This window comes from Poecilia reticulata, linkage group LG1, assembly GCF_000633615.1.
Source record: "Poecilia reticulata strain Guanapo linkage group LG1, Guppy_female_1.0+MT, whole genome shotgun sequence".
NCBI lineage: Eukaryota > Metazoa > Chordata > Actinopteri > Cyprinodontiformes > Poeciliidae > Poecilia > Poecilia reticulata.
In genome coordinates this window covers 15,112,641-15,124,364 of record NC_024331.1, presented here as the reverse complement: position 1 = coordinate 15,124,364, position 11,724 = coordinate 15,112,641, and the positions used below count along the sequence as shown (strand labels likewise).

The window sequence follows — 11,724 nt, the reverse complement described above, 5'->3', positions numbered from 1 at the left end:
GTGTCATTCGGTAAATAATGACACTTTTAATGCAAAGTTGCTCTAAAAGTTGCATTGAAAGTCCATTAAAAATGCCAACTTTGCATTAAATTATTATAATTTACAAAAATCATGCAATTTAAAATAAAATAAAATTCTCATGGAAAACTAACATACCAGTACCCATTTATGACTATGAATTCCACAGCATCGATCCCAATATACACACAGCAAGCGTGAGAGCAAGTGTTTATGCACACACAAATGGCTGCCACGTGGGATTCAGGAGTTTCTCAAACATGTATGGAAGAATCAAGGCATCAAGGCAACACTCGTATGTTTTTGATGAGGGAACAAGATAATAACACGATATAAAGCACAAAAAAATGATTTCACATAATACCCTCTCCCCCCTTTAAAACTGAAAACTCAGTGTCTCTGCATAGTTTTTTAAAGGCACATTGCTTCAACTTGGCAAGCATAAATATACCTATTATTTCCATCATTAATAAAGATTTTATTGTTTGGAAACATTATTCCTGTCATAAGACATTTTGGATGCATTCATCATCTCACATCTTTCTTGATTTCTTCTTAATAATTAGAGATTTTCAACTTCCTAAATGCTACAAATTACATTTTTTTAACCAGTCACACAACTTTAACCTAAATATTTATACCTTTGCCTAGTTTCTGTCTTTAACTTCTCTTTATCTTTTAGGACTGGAAAAAGGGGTGTATCAAAGCCCTGTTACCTAAATTCCTCTGACAGCGTAGTGACACGGGGAACTGCAACTCAGTACACACCACTAATTCATAATCAGCCGTCTAATACACCGTTACCACAGTGATTTAATTGTACCATTTGTCACGGCTGTTGTTCGCACCAAAACAAACGTCATGATAATGATCGTTTCCAGTCTCCTTCCCGTCTCACAGCCTTCCACAGCTGATTGAACATTTCGAGGCGTCTATTTTTTTTTCTCTCTCTCCCACCTTAATTCTTCATCCGGTTTTATCTGCCACCTATTTTTCTGTTTTGCCTGCTCACCTTGCTGTCTTTTTCCAGACACAGGATGAGAGAAAACGGTGCCTAATTTTGGAAAAAGCAGGGTGGAGAAGTAAAAGGTGTGGCGCTCAATCAATACTGCTTTGGCTCCCGATGCAGCGGTGCCTCGCTCCAGACACCAGCTTTCAGAAAAGCCATTCGCTCACATTTTCAAGGTATACCAGCCTCACAGGCAGTGTCCCTTTGATTTAAAACGACATCAGGAGACTTATTTTCTAAAGTGTCAGACGAGCGGCCGAGCGGGAAGCTACGACAGGTGTAGTTGATGATATGCCAACTGGAAATGGTTTCCCCCTTGATTTGAAATATTCCGAAGGTGTACCAAAAAGGGGAGAATGTGTGGCATGTTCCCATGTGGAAACCTTGCCTGTAACCCTCCTTTGATAATTGCTATGCAAAGGATCTGGAAATGAATTACTGATCAGTGGAGTGTTACAGAGAGCCAACGTGTGAGGGAGACAGAATGAAGGATGAGACCCTGACAGAAAACCAGGAAGAGAATATGTGTGTGTCAGACAAGCTCATGCACCTTCACACCGAGAATGAGAGCATGCATATATTCATGTGGAATACATTTGAGCTTATGCATGTGTACAGTCTGCCTTCTCAAAAAGTCACTTCAAAAATTCCTTAATTTATTTATGGGGATAAGTTTTACTTACTTACTTATTTATTAATTTAGTTGTTATTTCTTTTATACCAGCTTTTGCATTTTGGTTACCATAAGAACACAGTCAGGACAAAGTAAAGTGTCTTGTAAAAGTCTTAATACGCCTTTTTGTACATTTTGAAACATTGCATACAATGTATTTTAGTGGTTTTTATTATGGCTGGGAATTAATTTAAATATTTGTTTTTTGAGATTGCATTACAGAACAATTCAAATTGCATTGTGGAATTTAAATCCATATGTCATCTTCACTGGTGCAACTGAATGCAGCCCATAATGATTTACCGGCTATGTAATCCTGCCCTTTCCTTGTGTTTTGCTGGTAGTGGGAAGCCATTTATTGACAGGGGTTATGTCATTCAACAGTGGAGGATAAGACAACTATCAGCACGGCGAACTCTGCTTTTAAAAATAAACTTGATAGACGACTGTTACCACATAGGACTAACATTTAAAATCTAAAGCCAGAGAATATCAAAGACGGAATCAGACATACCAAAAAGTAAGAGAAACATAACAAAACAGCTGAACATGCTTTTAAAAATTCTAAAATGTTGTTTCTGTTCTTATATTGCTTTTTGTTTAGACTGGGAGAAAGAGGTCAAGAAATACTCTAAGTCACTGAGAGGTAAAAATTCCAAAATGCAACTGACTGTAAAGAGTGACACAGACAGAGGTTGAACACCTCTGAATATATAACTAATACAATATAGAAGTAGCCTTTTTGGCTACTTGGAAAATATAGAAGAAGCCTATTTTATATGCAATTATCTTGCATGATTTACAAAAGTGTGAAACTTTTAAATGTAACTGCATTTCAATCTCTATGATGAAAGTCAAGACACTCCACTTTCTATTAAGTTAAGAAATTACTCCTCATCATAATCCAAAATGCATTTCTTAAAATTGAAATATGTTGCGTATTATTTTATAAACTGCTTGAGACACACACCAACAGACTTGAAGTTGTTATTACAGTGACAGATGCTACTATAAAGCATTGGCTCATGGGACAGATGCAAGTCAAAATACAATGACATTTGCAATTATAACCAGAATAATTATGGAAAAGTTTAGAAGATATGCGTAGTTTTGCAAAGCAACGTACTATATGCTATAAACCCTCTGAGAAAATCAACATTCCCATTGCATTCTGCTAATAAATTACTCTGAGACAACCGAGCAGTGTCTGTGTTATGGAAATACTGTCTATACTAGGCACAGTTCCAAGCAGCACCTTCCACTCTCTCCTCTTACACTTAATACATTCAGGCCCCTTCGGAGCACCATTTCAAAGGAGAGTGCCGTTGCGATACAGACATTATCACATAGACCTGCTTTCTTTAGACATAACACATACAAGCACACACACACACACACACACAATCAGGTTACATTTAGGTATCAGGCACACACCTACACCTTAAATCAGACGGTGGTATACCTTTACACCCACACAGACAAACATACAGTGCCTGGTTTTGTTTACGGAAGTGTGTGAAACTCAAGTGTCCGTCTTTCCAAAATACCAGTCGTGTGGTATTACCACCCGTCGAGTGCTAAGCTGTTCTCTTCTAAATCCAACATGAGGAACAAATGTTGATTTCCCTTGTATGAAATACACAGTCGAAGCACCAACTGTGTATACTCCCCTGCTTGTGCCAAATGAGCAAAGCACTGAGCCAAAAAAAAAAAGAAAAAAAAAGGCTGAAGAAACATGTCATTGGTTCAGAAGTATAATGCCTGTCACTGTGCTCCAAAAGCTAGCAAATTGGAATTCAAGACAATTTTCCACCTAAAATAAGTGTTATACTACAGTCTCGGGCATGTCTTGAAAAATCGTGTCAGGGCTGAGTTCTTCCTAAAGTTGGAGACTATGTGCTAGGAGGACATGTTAAGATGTATATTAGATATTCTCCCTGTTATCCCCTCACTTTCTCTTAGTCCTTTTGTCCTGAAGGCCAATGCAGAAACAATTTATCACATAAAATATCTTTAAGCACATAAAAAATATATATGTTTAAACATCAGCCTTTACATCTATTTCACTAAGCAATGAGCTCCTACAAAAAAAAAAAAAAGGAGACTTGGATTTCTTCCAAAGCTGCATTTCAGTTGCGCATAGTTTGACCTTCCCAACCTGTTTTATAAGCGAGGGCAGGGAGTGACACCAGTGCTGCATACCCACTCTTTATTTAGGCTCAGTTCATTAATAATGTCAAACACTGCAGAGCCTAATGAGAGGCCCATTCACTACCTAACAACGCCTATCGGATCTCATCTCTATTTGTATTCCCCGCACCGCTACGATATTTGGCAAGCTGTGGTCTAGACAGGGGTCTTACATGCGTCACGTGGAGCATTCCCTCACAAAGAAAGGGCAGTTCAATATGAAATTAGATTTTGTATTGCTCCACTTTTTTGTCTGACTCTAGCATGATCAATAAACAGGTACTAACTAAATAGAGTTTTAGAGAGAATGAAGAGAGGCTTAAGATAAGATCCGCTAACCTTCTTTGCAAAGAAATCCATCATGCTGTAAGGGCAGATAAGGAATGAGGGTCTGCAAATGAACCCCGGGTGAGAACATAGGTGGGGGTATGTAAGCTAATTCAGACATTTTGGCTTTATTAAACTCACGCTGAACATACAAAAATCTGGTAAATCAACAAAAGAAGAGGGTGTAAAATAAATAAGTGTGCCTGAAAAGCTGAATCTAGACTAAAGGTGTCTGAGGTCAAATAAAACACTCGTAAGAAAAACAATACATATTTTAAAATTATCGTGAAAAAAAAATGATGTGCTTTTGTTATCACTCTCTCTTACGGCGGTAGACCCTTAGTAAAATCTATTGCAACAGGCTCTCCTCTGAGGTCACTTTATTAATTATAAAACAATACCCCAAGCTATGAATGTCTTGCCTAGAGCAGTTTTTAGAAGATGCAAAAAAAGGCAAGTGGATACCATTGCAAGCCTACAACGACATGGTGGTCCACCAAAAGCATTAATCAGAGAAGTAGCCAGAAGAGCCATTGTAACTCTGGAGGCACGCAGGGATGGGTAAGTTGCTTAGCGTTTGTACAACATATTGACTCTAGGGTTGATTGAAATGCTTCTCATTACATCAATTCAGCTTTCATGCGGTTCATTTTCTCTTGACTGAGCCTATTGATTTGTGCAACTAAAGCTCTGTGGGCCCCACACAGCCTCACTGCAAGTCACTGTCCTTTCAGCACCACACTGCTGAAGAAGTAAAGGCCAGAGGGAAGAGATTTCCACTGATACTCTTTTTGCCAGTCTTTTTGCAAGGCTGTGAGTTACAATCAACACATCTGGGGCCTGTTCATACCAGCCAGTAACCTCTGAGCTCAGGGCCTACCCGCACATTCTGCAAATTAAGGAAATGAAAAAATCAACGATCCGCACCAACAACTTCACATTATCCTATTCACAATTGCAAACTCACAATGCTGAAACGGATCAGGGAGGTGTGTGTGTGTGTGTGTGCGGGTGTGTGTGTGTGCGTGTCTCCGTGTGTTTGTGTATGTGTGAGGGCAGAAATGGCGGAGTAATTATTATGAGATGTGGATAAACTCACCGGCTGAGTGACCCCGGTTTGTTGCGTCGTGGTCGCTGTCGCCCTGTTCACTGTCGCCGTGACCACTGTCTTTAGAACTGACAATGTCTGCCTCTTGAAATGCAGAACTACAAAGAGGTCCAGAGAGGGGATGGGGGGGAGCACAGACAGAGGAAGAATGAATATGGTTGTGAGGCAAAAGACACACAGAGTGTGGAGGAGGATTAAATGAGAGGGCAAAGAGACAGAGAGGAAGAATCAGAAGTCAAGACCACGTTAATGCGGTCACGGTAGCCATCAAGAGCCTAAATTGGATGTTACACATGGCAAGTAATGAAATCCAGCATTAGAGCTTTAATAGACGCCGCTGTGTCAGTTATGGGACTCATGCCAAATTGAAGATGAACGTTATGGATATGTTGGGAACAGTGCAGGCTCTTAAAACCGCAATTAACGATGTGGATACTGATGGGTGTAGTGCTCATGTTAGAGCTGGTCCGAGGCTGTACAGGAGCCCTAGGCAGAACCTGATTTGGGACCCATCCAAGTATCCTCAGTCACCAAATCCAAACAATGTTCTCTTTATATTTAGATATATAATCCATGTTTAAATCTCAGACATTATGCATCTAACGTAGCTACTGTTATAGCAGCTTCTATTTTTATTTATTTGCTTGTTGGATTACTGTTCCATATAAAAAGGTGGAGCATATAAACAGTTATACCACTTTGAAGACATTAACCTTTTCAACAACAAAATAAAATATTTAAAAAAAGACTGCAGATTTACAAATTACATATATATGTATATATAGTGTGTGCGTGCTCTGGTACTCCTGGGTGTCCCCTGAAGACTTTGGAGGCCCTAAGCAGCTCCTTTGTTTACTTATGCTTTAGGCTGACTCTGGTTCATTTTATAGGATTTAGGAAGAGACTACGCCAAACAAGTTAGCATCCCATTTGCAGCTTTGTATCACTTCATTCAAAAAATTATCTGGAAAAAGATTTAAAATTATACTTTATTGTTTTCACAATCTTAATAAATTTTTCAAAAATTATAAAAGGTTGGAAAATAATTGTGTTTGGGTGGTGGAGCTTTTAAGATGGACTCCATGTAAAATGGAATCCAGGCAGAAAAAAAAGAGATAAAACACCCCTGTTTTTTTTTTTTTTTTTTTACAAAGTTAAATATGGTTCACAATTCACAAACAGTATTTTACAAAAGCTGTCCTTTATGTAAAATAAGGTTGCTGAACGTTGACCGCTCTAGGTAGCGTGGTTTTTAAGCTGAGTCCGATGTAGGATGCTCTGAAACAAGAAATCCTCTCAAAATTGCTATGGATCATTTAAATACTGAAACAAAGACACATAGAATATAAAGTGAACCTATTATAATATTGTTCAGTTCTAACATAGGTATTTTTTTTTTTTTTTAACTAGAATAGACTCAAGAAAATGTAGCGAAATAGCCCTTCGGCCAAGCGCTGCATTTGGATACTGACGTCAGTGTCATGAAGAGACTGTGGATCAATGATAGCCTGTTGAATGTCTTGTGATGGTGGATCACAAGACATCGTGGTGGTGACTAGGCCAACGTGAAATGGGATGAATGTGTATGCATGCATCACATCGTGTGTTTTCCCACTACCTGTTGACACGCCTGGGTCTGTCCACCAGATAGCTGAGTTCTGCTCGTTGATGTTTTGTCTGGAAAGCCAACAGAAACACAGATGTGATCACAACCGATGCAAACAGGCAGATGATTCAAATGCATAATCATAGTTCAAGACTATAAAGATAGAATGTGAGACTGAGTCAGGAGAAGCTCTGGTGGAGCTTCTCCACCAGACATGGGTTACTGATTATGTGTGCATTCACTTGGTGAGAGTCGGCAAGAGGAGATGAGAGCAAGGGTTGTGGTGGGGGGAGTAGATTAGGGAGGCGTAAATGATTGAGACGCCTGATGCTGAAACTGAACAACCTTTGTTCACGGTGCTGCCGTGCTGTGTCGTGCGCGGAATACTTAACACACAGAGGACTAGGGGATGTGACTGGCTGGTCTGGCTCAACTCAAGCCAAGCAATCAACAAAAAAAAGCCACCAACTCTCTCTGCAGATCCATGAGCAAAATGCACAAGTGGTGCCACTCTTGGGGGTCATAAAGCCTTTGTACAACATACAAGTTCATAAAAAAAGTTCATAAAAACATTACTAATGTTAACTGCTGTTAACATTCACAGGTAAAATGATGTGCATAACAACTTTTATAAATCAATGTTAGGTAAGCAATTACAAGCTTATATAAGTGTCTGAATTTGCATAACAAATCACCCAAAACTTATTATAGTAGTGGCATAGCAAAATACCAAAACAAAACTCACACAGTTATGGGTTCTGATTTTCAATGTGCCCACCCGATTATTTGTGGTCCCCATCCGGCCTGCCCTTTCTGGATACGCCCCTGGCCCAACCTGAGCTTGTCTCCGTTGCTGCAACAGACTGGATTCCCCCAGCAATACCTTCCTGTTGCATTGCTCCGGCTAATTGTTGTAATGCTGCACAAAATAACTAACTTACCATGCGTTGTTTGATTTTACTTAGGATAAGAAATGAAAAACCATGTCTAAACCTACACTTTAATATTGTCAAGAAAGAAAATGATCATAAAAAATAAAACAGTCTATTCTATATGTGTTGTTGTCATGAGTTAAAATTCTAGTCTTTTTAGTGCGGTGTATAAAACCTGAAACTACATAAGTCTATTGGATTATAAAATACCACTTGAGATTTAACAACTGACATGTCCAATCACCATTACGCATAACAATGATTAAAGGCCACTGAGCACAGTAGCCAAGTCAATTGCAGAACCCTTTTTCAAAAGACTTCTACTTTGCGCGATCTGAATTGATAACGCACTTTAACCGAAAGCAAACGCAGTTGGGAAGGTCAGCCCGTGAAAAATGCGGTTTTCCACACTTTTAATACATTTTACGCATGGGCGTTAGGTTGATTCTGAGGTCACAGTGTCTGCTCTCTTACCTCACTGGAGAGAATGCTGCCGTTAGATATAATGTCCGGTTGCTGATCACTGTAGCCGGTCACTATTGCCCCGCAGGGGTTGGTGTGATCAGCGTCGTTGCTGCGGGAGGGGCTGCACGGCTTAAGGAACATCAGATCCGTCTTGGCAGACTCCGGTGTCAGGCACACCTGGTAGCAATAGGAGTTCTGGTTTTGGTGGTGGTGGGAGCCAAACCCGCCTCCCACGCTCCCCACCCCAGACTCCTCCACTGGCACCTGCCCGACGGGCCCAACTCCCGTGGTCACGTTGGTGCTCTGAACCAGCATGATGTCGGATTTACTCAGCTTCTTCTGCTTCCTGCCGCGGCTCTGCCTGCTGCAGCAGGAGCCACAGCACAGGCAGCAGTCACCGGCCAACAGGCACGTGTACAGATTGAGCTTCTTGTCCTTTTGACAGCGCACGGCCAGCACTATCATGGCCAGGAGGAATATAAAGGACACGGAGCCCAGGGCGATGATGAGAATCAGGGTGAGATCAAGAGAAGTCTCTTTAGCCTTGGAGGCCGAGCCGCGGTCCCCACTGCGGCCCTCCACCACGCTGTCCACTAGTATTACGCTCACACTGGCGGAAGAGGAGAGAGGAGGCTGCCCGTGGTCCCTCACCTCTATCAGCAGGTCGTAAAAGCCCTGTGGGTCCCGCTTGGGGGAGATCCTGCGCGCCGTTCTCAGCTCCCCGGTCCTCCAGTCCATGCGAAACATTCCCATCTCATTGCCCCGCAGGATGCTGTAGGACAGCCGTGCGTTTTCGCCGTCATCTGCGTCCATGGCCACGATGCGCGTCACCAGGTATCCAGGCTCCGCGGAACGCGGCAAGTGCTCTTTAGCCGTGCCGTTTTTACCTATAGGGGCTATGACGCTGGGAGCGTTGTCATTTTGGTCGACTATGATGACGTTAACGGTGGCATTGGAGAACAACTCGACAGCACCTGAGTCCTTAGCCTGGACCATGAAGCTGAACTCCTTCAGCTGCTCATAATCAAAAGAGCGCAGCGCGTAAAGGTAGCCGGTGTCTTGGTTTATGGAGACATACGTGTCAACAGACATTCCCTGGATGTCACACTCCAATATGGAGTAGGTAATTAAAGAGTTCTGTCCTATATCAGGGTCCAAGGCGGTCACTGCGTGAATGAAAGCGCCAGGCACATTGTTCTCAGTCACATAGACGTCATAAACAGCCTGCGTAAAGCGGGGCGCGTTGTCATTCTCGTCGGAGACGTGCACCTTAATTGATTTGCTGGTGGCCAACGAGGGCTGACCTTTGTCTGTGGCCACGATTGTGATGGTGTACGATTCCGTGTTCTCCCTGTCAAGGGAGCCGTCCGTTACGATGGTGTAGTAATTTTTAAACGACGATTTCAACTTGAAGGGGACGTCGCCCATGATCTCACAGCTCATCTGACCGTTCTCACCAGAGTCTCGGTCCGAAACGCTGAAGAGGGCAATAACGGTGCCCGGGGCGTGCTGCTCGCTCACAGACTCAGTTACGGTGCTGAAGCTGATCTCCGGTGTGTTGTCATTCACGTCCACAAGTTTGACCAGCACTTTGCAGTGCGCAGGGACGGCGTTAGCCCCCAGATCTTTCGCCTGGACGTTGATCTGGTGCGTGTTGCTCTCTTCGTAGTCCACCTCGCCGGCCACTTCTATCCTGCCCGTTCTTTCGTCGATGTTGAACAAGTCTTTTATCCGCGGGGTGTTGTGGCTGCTAAAGGAATAAATGATTTCTCCGTTTAGTCCCTCGTCTACATCCGTGGCGTTTAGCTGGATGACTAGGGTCCCCACGGGTGAGTTTTCCCGCAGGTTAACCGTGTACACGGACTCATCGAACGTGGGAGCGTTGTCATTAGAGTCCAGAACTTTAACTTCCAACAGAGCCGTTCCGGTCCGCTGCGGGACGCCCCCGTCCACAGCCGTCAGGACATAGCGATGGACCGCCTTCTGCTCTCTGTCCAGCGGCTTCTCCAGCACCAACTCCGCGAATTTGGTCCCGTCGCTCTGCGTCTGCACGTCGAGGGAAAAATAGTTATTGTTGGTTATAGCATACGTGCTGAGCGCGTTGGTGCCAACGTCGGGGTCGAAGGCGTTCTCCACGGGGAAACGAGTCCCGGGTATGGCACTCTCAGATATTTCCACGAAAATGTCCGGCTCCGGAAAGCTGGGCGGATTGTCGTTGACATCCTCCACCTCGATCTCCACGCGGAACAGCTCCAGCGGATTCTCCAAAAACACCTCCAAGTGCAGCAGGCACGGAATGGTCTGCTTGCAGATTTCTTCTCTGTCTATTTTCTCTTTCACAACCAGAGCGCCGTTCTCCAAGTTCACCTCCAGATAAGGTGTCCGCGAACTTGGCACCGTCTGGAACCGGCGAGCGGAAAGTTTGGTAATGTCCAAGCCTAGATCTTCTGCGATATTCCCAACTACGGTGCCAGGCTCTCGCTCTTCTGGCACGGAGTAGTGCAGCTGACATAGAGCTCCATTCAGAATGGAGAGCAGAAGTATTAACCAAATCATCTCCCCTCTCACTCTCCAAGTGAATATCAATGCAGAAAAAAAAGAAAAAAAAGTGTTATTCCTTTTTCCTACAAGATATGTGCATTTCCAATCTTCCCTGGCAGGAAAAAAACAGCAAAACAAGCTGCAACAAGGCTGTCCGAGTCTAAAAATCTCCTCCTCTGCCTCGGGTCAGTGGAACATTTAGTCGTTTCTGCTTTGAGAAGTGCAGCCATTTGATCCGAGCTTCTTAGTTTTAATCAATTCTGCACCCGGTCTATGAGTTTTTGGTATCAGCGCACACAGTCGCAAGCTTGAGCCAACATTCCTTGTGCGCAGAACGAACTCCCCCCTTCACTGAAAAGTCAGGAAAAAAGAACATAAAAAAACTTTTAAAATCCTTGTGTTGAAAAACATTGTCAAAAATAAAGTAAATAAATAAAGCGGTTCGATCTCTTTTTTTTTTCTTTTCTTTTTTTTAAGATGCACGAACAATGAGACTTTCTCTGTGAGGATTTAATCACTGCGCCTTAGCGCTCAAAGCGGATGATGCTCTCATCTCTGCTTCTGGAAGCCGAGTGTGAGCGGCGGGGCTGGTTTTGCGCACAGCTCCTTTCCCCAGCAGCCAATGATATTCTTCAAACATCGGGTGTAATGGCACCTGATTGGGGCTCCGCGATGCCAGCTAGAGCGCACGCCGGGCCATCATAACAAAACCAGTTAAAGAGCCGCTGCGCTCCTCTTTCCTCTCTTTTCCTCTCCTCTCTTCCACTCTCATCTCCAGGCGCAGTCCCGGTTGTGGCAGGGGAATTAAAAGTGTTTCGCACCCTGTAAATTAGTCAAGTTGGATATCAGAGTTTA

General features: G+C 43.1%; 1 protein-coding gene across 3 annotated transcripts in view; it reads right to left on the bottom strand.

The window, feature by feature from the left end:
- LOC103464161 (protocadherin-10-like) overlaps positions 1 to 11,454 on the bottom strand; it is a 23,554-nt gene extending 12,100 nt beyond the window's left edge. For all 3 annotated transcript variants that reach the window (XM_008408059.2, XM_008408070.2, XM_008408049.2), the window contains exons 1-3: positions 8,338 to 11,454; positions 6,944 to 7,002; positions 5,317 to 5,423 (exon numbers count right to left, since the gene is read on the bottom strand). In XM_008408059.2, coding sequence (XP_008406281.1) covers positions 5,317 to 5,423; positions 6,944 to 7,002; positions 8,338 to 10,884 — 2,713 coding nt within the window. In that variant the 5' untranslated portion in view covers positions 10,885 to 11,454. The remainder of the gene's footprint in view (positions 1 to 5,316; positions 5,424 to 6,943; positions 7,003 to 8,337) is intronic.
- Positions 11,455 to 11,724: the final 270 nt, after the last annotated feature.